The sequence below is a fragment of the Aptenodytes patagonicus genome, chromosome 1 (assembly GCF_965638725.1).
Source record: "Aptenodytes patagonicus chromosome 1, bAptPat1.pri.cur, whole genome shotgun sequence".
Lineage (NCBI taxonomy): Eukaryota > Metazoa > Chordata > Aves > Sphenisciformes > Spheniscidae > Aptenodytes > Aptenodytes patagonicus.
In genome coordinates this window covers 94,229,286-94,250,483 of record NC_134949.1, presented here as the reverse complement: position 1 = coordinate 94,250,483, position 21,198 = coordinate 94,229,286, and the positions used below count along the sequence as shown (strand labels likewise).

General features: G+C 39.9%; 1 protein-coding gene across 1 annotated transcript; it reads right to left on the bottom strand.

Annotated features, from left to right (window-relative positions):
* Nucleotides 1–3,275: 3,275 nt before the first annotated feature.
* LOC143155853 (cell surface glycoprotein CD200 receptor 1-A-like) lies at nucleotides 3,276–21,123 on the bottom strand. The gene is made up of 6 exons (XM_076328831.1): nucleotides 20,912–21,123; nucleotides 8,028–8,336; nucleotides 7,156–7,407; nucleotides 6,245–6,344; nucleotides 5,232–5,283; nucleotides 3,276–4,017 (listed from the first exon to the last, which is right to left on the bottom strand). The coding sequence occupies exons 1-6, from the start codon at nucleotides 20,997–20,999 to the stop codon at nucleotides 3,895–3,897; spliced, it is 924 nt and encodes a 307-aa protein (XP_076184946.1). The 5' UTR covers nucleotides 21,000–21,123; the 3' UTR covers nucleotides 3,276–3,894.
* Nucleotides 21,124–21,198: the final 75 nt, after the last annotated feature.

Genomic DNA, 21,198 nt, shown 5'->3' with positions numbered 1-21,198 from the left:
CAGTTTCCTAACCGAAGGGTGTCCTATCTGAGGTAAATGACAAAAAGCGCAAGATGAATTGTTTTTAAAATTAACGTGGTCAAAGTTAGCTGGCATCTTCAGTCCGTCAGAGAGAAATGATTCCTCAATAGTGAATGCAAAGGAGAACAGGCTAGGCTATGGAAGCCTTTCTTACATATTCATTAGTGAAATACATTCAGTAGTGAAAATTCTTTGCTCAGTATTTTCTGTGGATAGGTTTTGGTCTGACTGCATAGCTTCTTTCTGTGCAAATGTATTTTTTGAGCTTTCTTTCTAGTTATGACTAAATGTATTGCACACTTTTCTTTCCCTGCCAGTTAAATATGAATCAGTTTTTACTCTGCTTATAAAGATTTTAGGATTTTTTTCTTTTAATAAATGTTTTTTGAAAAACATTTCTTTAGCATTCCCTTGCCAATACATTCATTCTCTAGCTTTGTATAAGGAAATACACTCATTCTCTAGCTTTGTATGAGGAAGTCCCTGCTACATCTAGAGGCAGGTGGCTATGTCAATGCTTATGTGAAAGTCATCCAGCTCTAATGTGAAAACTTAAATTTCTATTGCCAGTAGGATGAAAATCGAAGATATTTAAGTCATTTTAATTCATAACTGGAAGTAAGCTGGGCAGAACTACAGAGCAGTCACACGCTGAACCAGAAGGTCTATGATGGACAGCGGGATTACAAACTAGACTGTAAGTAGTAAACCGCAAATACGAGTATGTGATACTGGCAGGAGAATGTAGTTGTAAGTCCTGAAACCTGTTGGGATGCAGAGACAGGGTAATATCTGAAACACCACTTTTAATGGTATCTGTTGTTAGGAGAACTGTTTGAAGCAGGTAAGTGATGTTATAATGACCCTTCTGCTAAAATTTGCAATTTAACAAAATCTTACATGTTGCTGTAATGGGTGATGAAGGGCTTGACTTTATTCCATGAAATAATTTCTGGTTAGAAAGCCGCAAGGATTGATGTATGTACAGAAGCTATGTTCAGTCTCAGGATTTGTAGTGCATCCATTTTTTAGTACTGCCAGTGCCATCTTAAAGAATAGGCCCTTAGTCTGAAGGAGGCCTGCTGCACTTCAGTGTGCAGCTGCTCTGTGGATGCACAACAGCACAGAATCTGCTGACTTGCTGTGCGTGTGAGCTCCGTGCTCAGGACTCTATAGTCATAAGATAACCATGATTATTAACTGCCTGATTAGCGCAGGAATGGCAGTTGTAAACTGTCAAGAGACTGGAATGTGTGTGTGAAGATAAAATATAGCAGTAAAGGTGGGAGATGATACAAATTAAGTAAAATGAAATGTTGCAGCAAGAGATAGCATTGGTAAATGTGGTTAAAGCCAAAACGTTTCTTTATGGGAGGAGCTAAAAAGCTGCTGACTTTCTTCCTGTGAGTCTGCAACGTGCTGGGGAGTTTAAAGGGCAGGCTTGCCTGACTGCTAAGAGACAGTCAACACAGCACTTTTGCATGGAGGATAATTGCAGCAAAATAGCAGCACATTGCAAAGAGAAGTAGCAAGTACGTTGATGGAGAAAGAGGAGTGCAGGAAGGCACTTTCTGCTCTAGACCTTCTGTCCTGCTAGGAACAAAGAGCATACTGTATGTGTGTGTATACATAAGACTCAACATATTATTTATCACAGTCACAAACTAAAATCCTGTTTGCTGCCAACTTACTGCAGAGGATCTGGCTACATCCTTGGCTATGCTAATCAGTTAGACACAGAAACAGTGGTCTTCCTGCCTGCATGAAAGGGCAGGATTAGTTGCTGTGCTGGCTGCTTTGGCGTTCTAGCCACTTTGCTGCTTTGGGCTTCAGGTCAGAAGACATACATGCCATCACTAACAGCCTACATGACTTTTGACTCAAAGTGCCCGTAGCAAGCCTAATGTGGAACAGAGAAGAGGATGAAGGAAATAATCAACCAGTTAGCAACTTAGCAATGTCCAGGTCTGGAACATACATGATTTAGTCCAGTGTAATTGTCCTGTAAAGGATCATAAAACCCTACAGCTAGACAGCAGGTTAGCAGGTATTATACTTCTGTAAATATAATATATTACATAATAAACTGGTGAGAATCTACCTTCAAGAGCTGCCATATCATAGGATGAACCCCACTTTATGGACACTGAACAACATAAATGACTTTCCAGTCCACAGAAAAAAATCTAAGAAGTGATGACACTGTTTTTGGGTGGGAAGAAAGATCATTGGCCAGTATTACACCTATTTTAAGTGGGGAATTTCAGAGGATTATGACTGAGTTGACTGGCTCTCTTCCTTGGTAAGTCACTGGAAACTGAGCTTCCTTTAAAACTTTGTTTGTAACTGATTGATATTCAGCTTTGATACCTTCCATCCAAAATGACATACAGAAACGGAGAAAAGCGATACTTGAATGCAGAGAGCACCTGGACAAAAGTGGCTGTTTCATAGCTGGTAGAGTGAGAATAAATAACCAATTGTACCCGTTTACATCAGTAATACATTTAGAAACTGCAATCAATTTAAAAGTCTCTTTTCCAAGCACTGGGTCATAGTCCTTGGGAGGCTATCTCAAAAGACAGCTCTAGCAATGTGTGGCAAATACATTTCTATGGTCTAAAGGAAAAATCTAGTTCTTCTGATCAAGTACCCAGTCAGTCTTTTAAAATACTGAAATAAGAGGTAGTAAACAGAGGTTTACAAATGGATTTCTTTACTCTTACTGTAAAGCCAATTCATACTTTAGCTCGTAAGGCATCAATCCAAAAAGTTTGGGAACTGCTAGTATATAGAGGACAATTTATTTGACTTACTCCCAAAGGTTATTTTGGGAATGAGACACGGGGGAGAAGAAGTCACCTCAACATGAGACACATTAAGATATATAAGCTAATTTACATACAAATAAGTGAACTTGCAAGTATATTTAAAAGAATATCAATAAAACATCTAGACATATGAATGAAAAAAATCTTCAGTTGTGGTAGTTAAAATAAATATGACTAGAATTAGCAAGCATTTTATGGTTTTTGTACATTATTGCACAGTTATAGAAGATATATTTGAACTTGTTTTGTGGAATATTTGGTGTTTCTTTCTGTTAAAAGTAGCTTACTGGATTTGAGTAACATAATTCTTTTACAGTATCTTAATGCCAATACTCTTAAGAAAGAGAGGAATACCATATCTTCAGAGAATGTTATGGAAAAGTAATCATAATAATCTGAAATACAGAATGAACACATTTAGTGGAAATACTGAATATGAACCTAACAAGTAAATTAATCATGCTAGTGAAGTCTCTTTCTTAGTGGATGACCTTTAAATTTCATCACTCGTTTCCATTTTCAGAACTGGAGGATTAAAGGTCTTCCCTACCAATATATTCCACCATTGAGCTATTCTGTGATGATCAGTACTCAGGCCTTCACATTTGTGAATTAGAAAAAAGTGGCTGTTGATTGAGGAGTGTTTTGTTTTAGTTCAGACAACGCTCCTCCCATCTCCCAAATGTGTGCAACATAGTGTCAAGTGCATCAAAGTAATGCCTAGAAGTGACTGACAAAACTAGGATCTCCAACGCAAGAACAGCAAAGGGAAGACTGATCACAACAGCTTTTCCAGGAAAAAACTATGGCATGGGGTAAGTCACATTTTCCCAAGGAATAACAGGAAACCTGTTTCCTTTCCCAAGGAAGAAGGCAAAACAGGGAAAAAAAGAACTATACAGACTCAGCAGCAAGCACAGATGTTTGAATAGACCTAGTGATTTATGTTGCCCCAAAATCTGAAGAAATCCTCTGAGAAGTTTCTTTCTATAACCAGTCTTTATATTATAAAGTGTCTCTCTTTCCAGTGTTGTTGAATCATTCATGTTGCTGGTGACAGTCCTTGTGGAAGATTCTGCCCCACTGTCAGATCAGACACTGAGCTGTAAATTATGTTTTCCTTCTGCACATAAGTAGTATAAGGTTCCACTTCCATTGTGTCATCCTAGCAAAACAAAACCAAAAACTGTAAATGCAAGGAGTAGTTTAGTTTGGCAGGACTCTGCAAGCCTCCCATATTTATTCCTCTTGGCCTCAAGAAAAAAACCCTCTATTGCTTTTTCTACCAAAGAATGTGTATTGCTATTTCTGTCAAAGATTTCAAAGGTAAAGTTGAGGTATTGGCTCACCTGCCTCCTTTTCCTCCCCTTCTACCCCACTTATTTTGGCCTGAAAAAACATTGTATTAGGGTCTAATTCTCTAGAAAGAGCAAATTACATGCTAGAGTCTTGACCATGATTGATTCCTCCATCAGTCTACAGTTTTAGTCTACAGACACACTAATGAAAGTTGCATGATGTGACTTGCTGTGACCAGCAAGAACACTGGTACTTAACCCATTATTTTACATTGATGCAACTGCATCTGTCAGCAACATCTGGAAGGTAGGGCAGCAGAACAGGAGGAATAATAATAACTAGAATTGACTAAGTTTTTCAGAAATCGAAACTGAAGCACCTTTTTAAGTTCATGACAGAATTTGAGCCTAGTGTCTACTGTAGGTGCACAGATATTCACAATATAGATGTAACACATCTTGCCCACATAGAAATGCTGTTATTTGTATTTGGTAGCAGAGAACAGAGACACAGAGCTGATGAGTGAATTGCTCAGCTACACAGGAAGCTTGTAACAGCACAGGGAATTCAAGAATACCTCCCAACTTGCAGCTCAGCACTCCTTCCATTGTTTTATAAAATGTTTTGTCTTGAGTATGGTTCGTTCTTTGATTGTGGATTGACCATACAAGATAAAGAGTGGCCTTCAAAACTTGCACATTATCATTCTGGACATCAAGAGGGATATGCTTTTTTTCCGTGTGTCTGTTAATTTTGTTGTTTAATCCTCTTGTTTACTAATAGCTTTCTTAATATTCCCCAACCCATGATATTGCAGTATCCTTCCTCAGTATTGTTTGTACAGCAGTTGCTGAGCCTTTGCTGTTGGAACGTCTCTAATGTTTGCTCCAAGTCAAAATTATGGTGATGATAGGCTTTGTTTTGTCCTGAGATACAGCCAAAAGTAAACATGTAAGACACAGTAGCACCTGCTGAAAGCAGAGAGTAAAAATCTAATGGTTTCCCTTTACTGATCATGTTTTTGGGGCTACCAGAAGATCCCTGATTTGGTGATGGTGTAATTTGCATCATTCTCCTTACCTGTAGGGAATGTGTAGGAGCAGTCTCAGGAGGTTTGGTTTTGTGGCACAGTCTGTGAAAAAGAAAACAAGTAATAAAGCAAATTCCTTCCTCAGTCCTAGGTTTGGCTGGATCACAGCCTGGTTTCTTTGATCACAAGCTTATGAAACATTTATTTTTCTTGTCATCAAGAGTAAAGCCAGAAGGCCTTCTCATGTCTCTCTCTCCTTGACTTTTGATCCTGAAATTATGGCACCCTGACTTTCTTTAGAGGTCTTTTCTCATGTTTGTGGGAGCTTAAGCACAAAGTGGAAGCAGAAGATTAAAATCAAAGTCCTCTGGAAGGATGTACAATTTGTGATTAGTGAAATTGTATTGAACCAATTCTTCACCTCTGAGGGAGAAGGTTTGGGAGAAAACCAGTTTTGGAATAAGGAAAGGAGGGAACATAGCTGAGGTTTTCAGTACAGGTGCTAATTCAGCCTTTCTCTGCACAAATGATTTCTGTAGTTTTTCCTTGGAACTGCTTTTTTTCTCCACAGCCAATCCTAAAGAGGCTAGAGTCCAGCTTCACCCAGGGAGCTTTTTCATAAATACACATACAATCTGCTGTCCCCTCTGTTGATATGGCAGGATAGCACTGGTCAGTCCTCCGGCACTTGTTAGAACTTATTAGGCAGCAGAACCACCCCCCTGATCTAAACAAGAGAGACACTGACAAACTATCACCGTATCTAAAGAACAGCTTTACTGTTCCAATTTCCTACAAGAATGTAGAGCTCCCCTGTAGTGTAGCAGGCAATGCAATGAGGATCCTCTGCCAACTTCTGCCCATTTATATTTTACTCAGGTGCATTATTCAGTAAAGATGTGTGCAATGCACAGTGTCTGCAGTATAGAAATATTTGATGTAGTTAATTCAGTTATTCATAGCAGTACAGACTGACAGAATCATATGGTTTCAAGACACAAACAGTACTTAAAGATTTCTTCTAGCACTAGACAATCTTTCCTTAGCACCCTATCATACATACCTGTCTCTGTGGAGCTTAAAATAGTAAATGGCAGCCATGAAGGTGATAATGCCCAGGAAACAAAGAATGATGGAGACATACAGGATAAAGCCGTTGTTCTCTAAACACAAAGAGTTAGTCTTAGTTATATCTTATTACTCAGTTCCTTTATTATTTCAGTATAAGCTTAAAGCTGCTTTAGCACATAGACACATTTTCAGCATGCTCATAAAATAAATATAATCCCCTTCAGCAAAAGGGAAAGTCAGTAATGAAACTTGTCTGAGAAACACAAATGGAGTCTGTGTCAGAGACAAAAGCAGATCCCACAAATCCCACAGTGGACACTCATGATATTTTTTCACTAAGCCATACCTGAGCTCCTCTCAAGGACTCAGCATATCTCAGTACTGCAACTCATGTGTAGTTCTCAAAAGCAACAAAAAAGCAAAAAACAGAAACCAAATGTCATACAGTGTCAGACATTCACAACTTGGAATGAAGTGATTTATTTGTTTCTGCTGGCCACACAAGAGTTGGTTCTCTTTCTCTCTCTTTCCACGATCTGAGCAAGAGACTTTACATTTGCATCTAAAAAAATTTTGCTGAGGTTCTGCTTCCAAGTGATTATTTTAACACTAAGATCGTGACTGCTTTGTCTCTGTTTCCAACAACACTTCCGTTACCAAAAGAATACTACCACACTTATGTATATCCCTCTTAGGGAAGAAACCATTAGGCAATAGTGTCTAGAACACAAGCAAGCTGGTGATGTTTCTGGGCAAAGGCAGTTGGGGATGATACTCTTGTCTATATAGGACTTCACTGAAAGTATCTATAGCTTTTGCAGATTTTCCTTCCTAGAAGGAACAAGAGTGTGCACAGAAGGCTAAACAGGGTTTTGAATGTCGAACACACAAAGGGAAGCTTACTTGAGGGATGACAGGCTATGGACTTGCTCTGGTTCCCAGCTGGGTGGGACACAACGCAGGTTGTATTAGTCACGTTGGTGCTGTACGCCGTGAACTTGCTGAGAACAGTCACTGTCCCGTTGTCATGGCCTTCTTCCTTGGGGGTGGAGTTGCTCTCTAGGACCCACGAGACCTGAGCAGCCGGCTTCCCTGCTGCTGCCTTACACACGGGGGTCCCCTGGTCATCACAGTACAGGGTCAGCCTGGGGGGGACTGCAAAGCGTCAGGAAGGGGAAATACGTGGAGTTAGTTTGCCGCAGTTAGGACAGGGTGTTCTTGTTCTCTACCCAAAATAAACACAGTGAAAAGAGGAGAATAAGATGGGAGGTGCCATCCCCTTACAGTGACATGGGCCAAAGTCACCAGAGACAAAGATCGAGCCTCTCTTTTCCTTTTGGACAGCTCTCCCCCATTCAGGTGAGTTACCACAGCCAGGTACCATTAGAGGAGGTTTCCCTGGACATTGTGGTAGGGAATTTTCCCAAATACAGGGCTGAATTAGACTTTTGTCCTAAGCAGCCGTCGTGCACCTGGTTTAAAATGTACCTGAATGCCAGCATAAGAGGAAATGGGTCCATTCCTACCGTCTGGATAAGACCATCCCATGTTTGATAGACTATCTCAGCACTTGGAAGTGTTATTCTCACATGCTTTAGTTCTCTTAAATTACTGTAGTAATGATTGATTCTACAGGATAACCAGAAGCATGTGCAGAGCCCTCTGTTAGCATATTGGATTAGTATATCCCCTGGTGCGTGGGGAGAGGAGCTTTTTATGTCCAGGCCCAGGCATGGTCCTTTGGAGAACTGTAAAATGAGGAAGGAGTCCCTTACCTAGCACGGTCAGGTGGTACGTCTTGTGGAAATTCCCTTCTGTTGCTACTACTTCGCAGGTGTAACTTCCCTCATGGGCTATTCCCACTTGCCGTATCTCAAGGGCAGGATCCCGATCTGGTCTGAATTTCCAGTTCATGCTGTCACTGCAGTTTGTTCTGTCTGTCTTGTTCTGATCAGCCCTGTATCCCAGGGTGCAGGGGCCTCCAACCTTGGGGCTTATTTTCCATGTTACCATAGTTGTATTTGATTTGGGAGGGCAGGTGAGCACAGAGCTGTTACCTACCATCGCTGACACTCTGTTGTTCCCTGACGAAGAGAAAGAAGGAGAAGGACGCGTGAGAAGGTGCCCAGGGATGTCACTCATAGCTTTGGAGTTCCGGTCTGTGCTTCACAGAGAAATGTCTGCACTGTTACACGCCAGCGTGAGGCCCTGTCTGTGCTCATCTGCAAATTGTCTGTCATCCTGTATTACAGCTGTGGATAATGGAGCCAGTGGCCTATCACAGCCTACCCTCTCAATACTATCAACAATTTTCCCACTGGGGCTCATCTTAGTGGATAAGACAGGTACTGGAGGAAGACCCTACGCCTGCCCATTGTCTTAATCCTCCAGTGGGTTGCCACTTACAGGCTGAAATGATAGAAATTTGACTATTGCATTTGGCCACATGATAATGCCTTTTCTCTGGGACTGTTGCTACTACTGAAGTAAACAACTTTTACTTCTGCATTCATATACAATCCAACACTATGGGCAAAGGTCTTGTCTATACTTCTCAGACATGACCACAATGTAAATAACAATGGTGGAGCTTTGTGTAGGAAGAAAGGTTTTTGCCTTATGTCTCAAGGGTGTCTTTTCATTTTCTGAATCTTTGTGAACATATACATTCACACTATGAGTGTACACAATGTGTACATATGCATTCACACTGTGACTGTACTTTTTTTACTCCAGCAGCCCCCATAGGACATGAATGTAAGTCCTGCCCATCTTTGTGCCAGGCACACAGCTACGAACGTGTAAAATATGCCCATATCCCTGTGCCTCTTGCTTGTGAGGCTAAGATTGCAGAGAAACTTTTTTCAGTTGATGTATCAACTGTGTTGACTCTCTAATAGTGAGTATGTCTTGTTTTTGAATTCTGTTTTGCATTTGCTTAGAAACATGTTCCATTTTATTTTTTTTCTTTCTATGATACTGACTCTTCTTTTGGGTTTTAAAAGATGATGCTTGGAGCCAGGCACAATACCTCCTCTCTTTATTTTTTCATGATCCATGAACTATGTACTTGAAGCTAGACGTCTGTATGGAAAAGCTTGGACTTGGTCCTCTTGTCCTTTTCAGAAGTTATCACATGGGCCATTGAAGGGCGGAGAGCCAGACCACTATTACGGCTCCTCTATGTGCTTTGTTTGTTCAAGACAAGTTACACCCTCAGGACTGCCTTTAATTTTTTTTTTTTTTTTTTTGCTTATGTGTCCCTGAATTTCTTCTTAGCCAAGAAACTAATTTGCCCGGGTTTTCTTTTTCCACAAGCTTTCAGGACTGATTCTTTCTTGCATATATTGAACATGAGTCATGCTTGCTCTCTTTATATTGACCAGATTTGGGACCCTTCATCTGCCTGTGTCTTCAGCTGACACATCCAAGGGGTCAAATTTCTAACCCCAAGAATCATTTCACTATTTCCTTGACCACTGAAGCCTCTCAACATGATGCCACCTTTGGGACAGTTTGTTCTTTTGCTTTGTTTCAACTAGTCACATTGGGACCTTTTCCTTAATAAAGTATTCTGTGGTGGGTTTGGGACTTTTGTGTCCTTTGGGTCCTGCTGAAATTAAAAGCAAACAACCCCCCAAATCCACAATGTATGTATGTGTATAAATAACGACCTGAAGAACACCTGTTACAGGTAAATAACATTTCTTTTTCAAAATCTCCTAGGTGCAACAATTAATGAGTTAATAGGAATAATACCCATAGCTGTAGTCCAAGCCAGCCTCCATTTACCACCTCACTCATTTCCTCTTTTAGTAGGTGACCATTAAACTTTGGGACTGTAAACCACTGATCTCTGAGTGCTCTGTGTCTCTGGTGGAACCCTGAGTTGCTCTTTCCTTGGGCTGAGTAATGGTTTTAACGGCATTCTGAGAGCTGTGTGTGAGGAGAAAATCAGAGTACTACTTTCAAACCATGCATTAATCTGGAAGGACAACAAAAGTTAACCAACCTGATTTGTACTGACAAATGAGTTTTTCACAAGTTATTCCAAATATGTTAAACCCCTCCCCAAACCTTTCAAGCAGATATACTAAAGAGGCAATTGAAAGTTCAGCTGGAATATGCAAAGAATTAGGAGACCTAAATTTTGTGTGATTAATCAAACCTTTGTCAAAGTCTTCCTCAGAGGTACCAGACCTGACTTTGTTGTGTTTCTCTATCCCCTGCCCAGAGCTGGAATTCTATTACCTCTGTTGGCTGGCACAGTGTGAAGCCCAGTTCCTGAACATTCACAACACTGCAAGAAATGGTCTTAATGAGCATCAACTTCAAATTATTAGCCAAATCATTACTATTAGCCTCTTTGAGAAAACCACAGTTGGTTTTACCTTAATAATATTGTCTGAAATCTCATTATATTCTGGAATCTAGGTGAATGAACAATTCCAGCTCAACCACTTCTTCTGTTTAACTGTGTTCTTGGGAAATGATTTCTAACTTGCAAAATGAACACAGTTCACTGCATTTTAACTACTTAAAGATTCCTTTAAAGGTTTTTGCCTTTTCATTTTGAGGATTAAGTATCCTTTGGGTGAAGACATTTCCAAACCTAGACCTAGCTCCTGCAGATTGATAGCAGGTGTAGCTGCAGTATTGCCCCACACTACACTACACTGTACAGTGCTGTAATGTATTAGTTACTCCAGCTGTATAACATGGAAATCAGAGTGTAATTCTGAGAAGGTTTTTTTTGCTGGTAGAAGAGGAAAATTAGGTGGGGATAGTATTTCACTGAAGCCACCCACTTCCCATTTTTATTAAATAAAGGAGATAATACTTAGCTTCCTGCTGCTCAATACTGCCAGGATTCATCAGTTAATGTTTCCAAGCATGGCTGAAGAAGAAAAGTGCTACCTATTCACACCATTTTCTAATACACAAATTACCCACTAGCCCCACAAATGCTTGTTTCCTTAATTCAGTTGTCAACAGTGTTCTGTGATACATTATTACACTGGAAGTGTTTTTAAATGACAAGTTTTTTCTGCTTAATGGCATTTCAAGAAAATGTGAGGTGTGTGTTTTTTTAAAATCAGATTATTTTACCAGGAGAGGAACTGAAAGAAGCCTTTTGTCTCATGATGGTTTCTGGATGTGAGTTCTATGAATGTCTCTGAAAATTGCAGAACAAAGTGTTTCCTCTCCAATTTTAACACTGCCAAGAGCCTCGGAGCTCCGAGTCATGTCATCAGTATGGCTGATCTCATCTGAAAATGACTAAGCAAACCTAAGCATTCAAACAGCCTGTGTGTTGGGGCTGGGGTTTCTTTGGATAATGTTTGCAAATGTTGCGCAGGAATGACAATGTTGTGCATATTTACCTGTGTACACTTTCATTTACATATTAAAGCAGTATCATTTTACTTGTCTTTCAACTCTGCATCTCCTAAGCAACCTATTGCAATGTACAAGTTCCCCAACATAACGGCTTGTGTGCTTCAAGACTGTAAAGAAAGAGGGAGTGAAAGTGGTGCTTTCTGCTGGGCCTTTCCGTCATATTCTCCCCTGAATGAATCCGGTACCATTCACTTCAAATGAGAAGCCACATCAGTCAGCTTAAAATCTGCTGAATCATGTTTAAGTACAATTTTAGGTTTACAATAAATTTGTAGAAAGATTCTGAATTCTCCTGTATCCCCCCCTTAACCTATCATCTACCCAGATGGTAGATTAATTAGTAAAAAATCTTCTTGTTTATCCTATCCTTACATACACCTTCCTACTATTGTAAAGAGGCCTTATAAACATAATAAAATTAAACTGCTTTCACTTTACTGCCCTTTTTCATTGCTAGTGTGCAGGTAAATGGCATTAGTGTAAATATGGTGTACTTCTTACTTGCTTTGCTTCTTTTCTTATGCATGCTGCTAGAAACATGATCTTTAGACTTCTTTTACAGAAGATTGCACATGCAAAAAATCCTGAAAGGTTTGATTAATTTGTATGTCCGAAATGCCTTTGAAGACCTCCTCTTAAGGTGGAGCAGGGAATATGTTTTTATCTCTGTAGAACAGACATATATTATTAGGAGGAGGTTTTATCCTATATTATGACCCTGTTAGACTGTTAGCATTCTCCCAAGAACCGTCTAAAACTCTGACTGTCTGTCTTTGTGTTGAAGGCAGAGAAAGAAAAAAATGGTGAGGGAGCAAGGCATAACTGCAGAGCCTGCACCTATTTTGATCCTCTTCTGGTTCATTGTGGCATGGAAGCATGTTGCAATGGCAGAGTGCTATGGATACCTACTAGACTAAGTCCCAAAACCACTATAGCCAGGCTGATAGTTTTGCTGGGCATTTGCTCATTAGCCCTGCTTGTCAGCCATGTGGATGGTTATAGTGCTTCCATTTCTATAGATGCTTACTCACTTTATCAGTGGTGCAGAAATCTTCCAGCATGCTTGCTATTCTCCCAAGAAAGGATATGCAAAAAGAGAGCTCTGCTTCATTTTACCACAGAGCATAGTACCAAGTTCAGATAATTTAAGGTTTTGAACTGTGTGAGCTAAAGTCTTGTCACTCACAAGCAAAATAGGACTGGGCCTGGGTAATACTTGATGAGAGGCTTCCAAATCATAAAGAATAGTGTCAGCCATTTTCATAACACTTTCTGATGAAAAGAGGATTTACCTTTCTTTGCTTTATTTTAATCTAACATATAGCCTAATGAGATGTCAAGACTTGCTGTTTTTTACCACAGAGTTAGCTTTATTTAAAAACAGTCCAAAATGTATATTCTCAGGAATTAATCTGTAAATAGCTATGGGATCAACCAGCACAAAGGTAGTTCTGTAAATAGAAATTATCCTCATCCCTATCCTGTCCTTCCTGGTCAGCCATAGCATTTCCTTCAATTTGGAGATGTTGATAGGACCTCATGTTGGGATGAAGTTGGACATGCCCTACTTTCTCTTTCTAGTGAGCATACCAAAAGCTGTCTAGTCTCTAAAAGTATGTTTTATTAGAACATAAACCAAAATGCTAGAAAGTGATAGCTCTTTAGGGAACTCAGAATTGCTAGCTATACTCATGAAAAAAAAAGGCCTGAAAATAAATCTTCACTGCTCTCTGTGCCTTCACAGAACAGGTTCTTTCCCCCAGTCCTCTCTTCTATTCCACCAGCTTTCGGTGACTTGTCAGGCTGCACAGATTCCACATGATCTCAGCTCCTTTTTCCATCACTTCTATGACTTCTTGTGGGTCTGCTCCAACGAAGCCCTTTGCCAGGGTCTCCCCATCTGCTTTTTTTGCCCTCCTTATGCTGCCTGCCCCAGCCTGCACTCTTGGGTATGTGCTCAGCAGCTCTGAGGGAAGACACAATTTCCCCGTCCCTCCGGGAATCACCCTAAACCTAAAGGGCGTGTGTCTGCTCTGCAGGAGAACTAACCAAACAAAAGTATTCCACTCTGTTAAAGAGGGAAGGTTCAGTGCTGCAAGTGTTTTTAATTCAGACCTGTCACTCCACCACTGTTTTCTGGAATGGTGCTTTAATACTGTAAAATGGGTAAAAGTCCATTGCTAAAGTGTCCTCTGTGATAGCCGATTGGTTTATGACCAATGCAACAGGACATATATGCCATACACGTCAGCATCTATTCAAATGAAAGCTCAGAAACAAGCCAGTATGTTGCACTCCTACTTCTCTCACGGTGAAATCCCATATTACAGCTGAGCTGAAGTGGCAGCTTGCTGTAGCTCAAAAAGGGTATAACCAGTGCAGCAAAGGCCTCACTCTCTGTGGATCTGCAGAGAACAAGAAATTTGAAGAGGTGTGAGCTATCAAGCTCATCTCAGTGCAGTGATAACAGTAGGACAATGATTAAATGTCAGTACTGTTAACTATTTCATTGCACACGAGAGATGAAATGAAGGATCGTATATCTACACATTTATTGTAAATAACTTCTCATTTTCAGTCTTATTCTTCACAAATGAGTGGACTCTGGAAAATGGCAATCATTTTTTCTATTAGCCAGAAGGAGCAGAGTTCAGGAGCCCAGAAGTACGTGCTGTCTGTCACAGTGCTGTAGAAAATAGGCGAGTCAGGTTCAGGGAGTTCTGTACAGCTCCGGGCTGAACCATCCTAATTTGGTCATGGATGTAAATCCATCATGAGCAGGTTTCACCTTGGAGACCCATCTGACGGGTGGGTAGGGTAGGAGGCCTTTAGACCGAGGTCCTCCAATTCAATTCCAGCCTCTGAAGTTCATCTAATTATAATACCAAAAATATTATGCCATCCCTCATTGTCTCCTTGACTGTTGAAGAAGATTTTAAGCCATGTCTGAGGAGGTTCTCAAGCTCTATTCCACGGCATTGAGTGCACATTCCAATGCACTGACAGATTCCACTTTTGTGTTTGAAAATGGACATATCCTCTCTCAGGAAAAAACAAAATCTCAGCTGAGGAGTTCGCATTTGTGTTTCAAAAATGTGCTGGTTACTGTTGTCATGCTAAGATTACTGTAATTGAAAAAGATTGGGGGAAATAATACTTTCCTCTGGTTTTTTTAACGTGGTTTATGTAGTGTGTTTGACAGCTCTCGTGGATAACTAGTTGCACCAGTTCCTTTGCAGTGTCACTTATTTAGTCATTTCTCCTGTTTCTCAGAGTCTTTCTCACAGTAAAAGGAGAAAGAAAGGTTTTGAAAACAGGAAAATTTGATTGTAAAGCCACTAAAATTTTCAGGGGAATCGCTGCAAAATCAGACAGCTATGCAGCTTGAAAGTGCTTTTGATTGCTTTCAAATAGGAAGGATTTCCAGCTTCTCTTACTCTTTATAGCAGGTTTTAACCCACAGTAGAACTTTTTCTTGCCCCCAAAATGACTCAAGTTCCATGACAGCCTCTTCACAAATTTAGCTGTTAAAGAGTTTTTCGCACTGTGAAGAGATTGCTTAACTTTCTCAGGCATAATCCTATTGTGTCTTTATTTCTTACAGTAACAATCTACCACAGCGTTTTCGTGCCTCTCCCTCCACCACCACCCCCGCCCCCCCCGCAGATTGTGACATATTAAACTTAATGAACTGAAACGATGATCATATCACAAGCAAATGACTAACTGTATCTTGGAATGAATACATTATATGAGTCATAGCAAGTCATAATCAAAAAGGCAGTACCGGACGCTTGGAAGAGGCCAGATACAACAGGCTGAGCTCTGCATCTGTTTTCCCCTTCTACTGCCACAGAGTGCCTGTGACACTTAGCAAGGCCTGTCTGGAATGAAGTGATAGATAAACAAATAGAAGTGCTTTGTACTAGGGTAGGGATTGCTAAAGTACTGACAGAGTTTTATATATGGTAGCTTTGTGACTCTGAAAATGTAGCCACAACAGCACAGGACAGAGTGTAGGCTGAAAACCAGCCCTGTGTGTTGGGTGAGTAGTAAGTAGTTGGACTACTCTAATTTTCATGATAGAAATACATGAACTAGCTGGCCTGAGCTCATATGACTGTTTCTTGAAGCTGCGATCACAGCTTTTTCAGCGTGAACATATCTGTAAAAGGACACAATAAGAGACTTATACCTTCATTGTTAGTTTCACACTCACTTTCTTTTATCCATACTCGTCATTATTCCTTGAAAATATCTCCTATCCCCACTTCATTCTATTTAGGCTTTTTTCCTATCTTCAGAAATTCCTTTCTTCCTCATACTCAAATTATTCTTTTGTTCTCCTTTTAACACATTTCTTTTCTGCCACCATTACTGTGTCACTTGCAGTATAAATCTCTTTCCTGCTGTCTCATACAAGCTGAAATAACAACCTTAAAACACATCCAGATAAATACAGTTTGTCATTGTAAACTCTGGTTGTCCAGTATGAAATGCCTGCAGCATGGCTGGATTTTTTTTAGATTGCAAACTTTAATATGAATTTATATGTTGCAGAGAGGTGAGCACACTGACAGAACTTAATAATGAACCCAAGGCTTCCATCTTCCCATTCAAGGTGGAATATGCCTTTGCAGTTGCCAGTTCCTAGTTTTTAATTTTTCTATGATCTTTTCATTCTCTTTAGCTTTCTCCAGTATCCTTTCAAGCAGTCATTCAAGACAGCTGATTCTGAAGGCAAAGGAAACATGTTAAAGCTCACCTAGTTAGAGATGCAGTTTGATACAGTGTCCTCTTGAAAATCATAAATTAAGCTGAAGAATAGAGGGACAACTGGAGGGAAACATGATGGATAAAGAACTGGATTAAGGAGAAAAAGCAAAAGACAGTATTAAAAGGAGGTGTCAGGTTGAAGGTAGCTTGCTAATAATGTTTCACAGCAGATGATTTCTACAGTAATTCTGTTTAACGGTTTTACTAATGGCATTGGCATTTATATCAGGAGTGTGTGAGGAAATTTGTTGAAAGCAGGAAGAATATAGCATTATTAATATAAAGAATGGAAATGTCACACAAAAAGAACCAGGTGACCTTGATGAGTAGAATGGTAGATGTGTGCTGAAATTCAGCAGCTGAAAATGTAATAACAATAAAAATAGGTAGTACAACAAATTTAGGCTGGAAATTAGAATAGAGAATCTTGCCTCAATCAGGATTAAAACCAGCCTTTCAATAAGGTGGGTGCTTTTTTTGGTGCTCAGATTGTTTATGAAAAGTGTTTCATGATACAATGCCTGCAGAAAAAGGCAATTTGATGCAGTGATGTAGGGGTCCTTTCTGAGGTTTTGTTTCTACCCTCACATAAATGGGCTATGTCTCAATATAAACATGACTTTGTAGAAAAAAGGATGGGGACACTTCTTTAATCAAGGAATTAGTTGGTGTTTAAATGACGTGTTAGAGTCATCCAGCTTGCAGAACAAGCACCGTTGGCAAAATCCTCAACTGATAATAAATCATCACTGAACTTAACAAGCTGTCGCATATTATATCAGTGTGGCTGTAAACTTTTAACTTGGTATAGCAACTTCTGTGTGCAAAGTAAGTAAGTAAGATCTTCGTCCTTGCAGAATGTGAGCCGGAATGCATGAGGGGAAAAGGGATTTACACTGGATGCCAAAGTGCCTTGGGTAGTATTTCTTTCAGAGTAGCACTGTGACACCACGTGTAACAAAGTGCAAAGGCCCCCCACTTCTCAGTACAGAAACAGATACAGAATGTTTTATATTCTGTTCTGCATGCTGAACTTGGCCTTTTACTCTCTTCCTCATGAGAAGAAGAATAAAATAGGTTGTACTGTTTATTTATGCTTAAGTGGCATTTTCCTGCTATTCTAAACAAAAATAGATCATTGACTGCAAATGGTAGGTTGTATGCCCTCTTTTTCATACTTTGCAGAGAGCAGATAAGGGACTGCTGTGAAAACACCCTTATGACCTCACTTTTATATGATTAAAATCTCAGTCATACCTTGTTTAGTGCTTAGCATATTACTTTTCTTCCTAAAATTTTCTTACTCAATACAAAGATAAGGCAGCATAAGAAGATTCCCTATACTTTTTTCTTATGAATGATTGTACCTCTAAATAAAAAAAATATCAACTGTGACTTTTAAGTAGCATGTACTTCTACAAGTGCACGCCCAAGAAAATCTACTTTGTAGTCATAGAGTATGTGGTCAACTTGCAAGACTGACCTTCCTTGTTTCCATGGTTTTGAAACTAGACACACTCAGACATTGTGTTTGGACGCATGTAATGTTTTACAGCAAAGTAAAACATTAATGTCACAAGGACATGCTTTGAAGATCTAGGGCAATTTAGATGTCTTCTGAGAATTTTTTTGCTTAATTTAATAGTACAGAATTCTGTTTTAAGCATTTGGGTAAGAAAAACAGGCTGTTTGGATTCAGGTGTTTTTAGGGTAAAGGAAGTCAGAATGATTCCAGCACATAGATCCAAAGGAGCAGCAAAGAAATAGTGAAATGGAGACAAATGTAAGTTTACCAGAATAGTTTTTTGGTCTATGATTTTTTGTATCTATCTGGAGCAAGATTCCACGGTAAACTAGACTAGGAGGCAACAGAGACAGGAGCACTGAAACACACTAGGACAGAGAAAGTAGGAAGGCAATAAACCACTAGTACACTAGTGAAAGAGGATTTACAAGTTATATTAAGGAAAGAAACTAAATGAAAGCAGTAGCATTCAAGAAAGTTATGTATGCAGGTAAACTTGAACTCTAGCCAGGTTGCTCTGTAAATCTACTTCACTTTTATTCACCTCGTGCACTCTAATTCCAGCACTGATGCAATGCCACTGAGTTCAATTTTTTACTATTGATAAAACTGAACTAACCGTAGAGGATCACATCTCATTACTGACAATGGATTTCTTGCAGCTTCCTCTGAAGCATTTATTCATATCTATTGTCACAGGATGCAACTGCAGATGCAGGACTTACACAGTCCAACATTGCAAATGTTAATCCAATAAAAAGACATCTGTTGCATGAACTCTTATGGAAGATCTTGCCCTCCCTTATCCCCTTTCCTTTGGAGTATGTACACAACCACCTGAGGTGTCCTGTCTGCTTAGTTAAACTAGACAAATCTTCAAAGTGTTACCGAAAAGGTTTTAATTTTGAGTCTTTTCCACTGCTCCTACTATGAGGATTGTCGCAGAAGGGTTGTTAGTACAGATCATGCACCAGCAGCTTCAGTAGCATATTATCCAACTCTACTTGGGGGCAGATCTAGATACAACAGTCATGAAGTGACCTCAGCCTTGCTTCTGAGCTGCCTCTTCTGCTAAGGATTTTTTGTAAAAACTAAACAAACCACACAAAACAACATGCTAAGGAAATGTTAAGGAAAATGCTAATGCAGATAAAGCCTGGTTACACACAAGAGTTTTTGTATGAACTTATTTCATTCAGAGTAGCTTGCTCTAGTCTTCAGAAGGGGGGTCATAGTTTCTTCTGAGCTTCATACAACACTAAAATTCTCTGGATAGAATACACACATTGGATCAGCTTGACACATTTAGCCTGTGATCTCTGAAGAAAAAAACCTTGTCACTACATCTTGCTCAGAACAGCCACCCTAATTTTGAAGGAAATAAGTTTAAGAGCAGTGTTAGCTAAAAAATTCCCATCAAATGTGGGCGGCTTTTTATTTGGAGGGGGGGGAAGGTCAAACATGAAATTAGATTTTAACTGAACATCTTTTTCTGTGTTCTTGGAAGGAGAATATCATTGATTCACCAAGACACCAAGAAGTTAAAATCCAGTTACCTTTTGGGTGAAAAAGAAACCTTTTTGGCATTGGATTTTTTAAATATTTCCAGCAAAGTCCATTTTTAAAAAGAATCTTTGCCAGTAGGATTCCCCTTTGTCTCCCCCATTTTCTTCAACATTTTGTGACATGTCCATACTCCTTTACTTTTTGAGCACCTGTATTCAAAAATGTAGACTGTCTCTGACACTACCATAACCTGTCTGTATGACCCTGAGAAGGTTCCTCAGTATTCTTCTGAGATAGTTCTTTACCTACAGAGTAGGAACAGGTTTTTTTACCTCCATTGTGCCTGTTACGAGGTCACCGATGCAAAGTTTAATAATGTTTGTGAAGTATTTCAGTTTTTTCCAATGGGTAGCGCTGAGGTAACCATTTTGGATTCCTCATTTGATCAGCCAAACACATTATAGACAGGTGTTCCCTCACTGCCAACAGTGACTGCATCCGTTTTGCTTTAAAATATCACCAAGGAGCCATTTTTATTTTCTGGCCAAGAGGAATGGAGTAACTCATGTCCATGCAGTTTAGTTCTATCTGTCCGTAATAGGAATGGACACATGCACGTTACATATTATTCAGAGATGTCCCTAGTTTAATTTGGATCTCACAGACCTATCTGCCTTCTCCCTATATATATAGACACTTTAGGTTTCTGGAACTGCTGCACAAATCCCTAATTCCATTACCAAGTCCCCGGACTGCTGTGTTGTGTCTGGAAGAGCACAAGCTCTAGAAATGCAAATGAACAGTATGTGGGAGACATTAACTGCTGTAGCTAAACTATATTAAAACTAAGTCAACTACGCTAAAAGACTGGGTTAGAAAGGCTTAGGAGTGCTGCTGTCTTTGGCACAAAAGCCTTGCCCACTTTTGATACTCACCATGCCCATTAGCCTCAGAACGAAATTCCAGAAACTGCTCCCTACTGTCAGCACATCAGTCATCTTCCACCACTCCTCAGAAAGATGCAAGAGATCCCTGCCCTATTTCAGAGTATCTATAGCCTCTCTTCAGCAAAAACCACATGGCCAAAAGCTTCAAGTTCACAAACACTTTCCCGGGCATATTTTTAATATGTCAATTGGATCAGTTTCTCAGATGATGTGGATTTAGAGGTCAGAATAAAAAGGCTATCTGTGACAAACGGTACACTCCCAACTAAGGGTTACTAAATAATTGCCTACATGGAAGTCACAGGGATAATGCCTGGCAGCCTTGTGACCACTAAGGAAAGAAGAGCAGGAGTGGATATTGAGGAAGCATGTTTTAGTTGTGCTCCATAATTTTTAGCAATTAAAGAAAGTCACAGCATGATTAATAGCTTTTATGGAAAGAAAATACCTGTGCACATTTCCCTTTCTTCCATCCTGACGGCTGATTGGTCCCAGTTAGACTTACCTACTGTTCTCATGACCTTGGTGATAGAGAGCAGCACAAAAACACACAGAGTCTTCCCAGCAATCTTCATGTTGGCTCCTGCTTTCATGGCTCGGGCAGCTCCGTCACTCCATCCATCCTGCCGCCAACCTAGCTGTGGTCATGGGGAGTATTTCTTGCCTGCCAGTGCATCCTCAGCAGCCAATGTCAGTGTTTTCTCTCCCCCTTTCCCACTCCTCTCCTCTAGCTGTGCATGCCCCTGATAGACTGGCTCCTCAAAGCTGGAGAGGTTCCTCCTTCTGACTTTT

What these genes read in the sequence shown, in the direction of transcription:
- LOC143155853 (XM_076328831.1), bottom strand. Translation starts at nt 20,999, where the DNA reads ATGAAAGCAGGAGCCAACATGAAGATTGCTGGGAAGACTCTGTGTGTT. An exon ending in CAAGGTCATGAGAACAGTAG is followed by an intron (nt 8,337 to 20,911) that starts GTAAGTCTAACT and finishes TCTCTTCGTCAG; the next exon opens with GGAACAACAGAGTGTCAGCG. An exon ending in GTACCACCTGACCGTGCTAG is followed by an intron (nt 7,408 to 8,027) that starts GTAAGGGACTCC and finishes GACGCTTTGCAG; the next exon opens with TCCCCCCCAGGCTGACCCTG.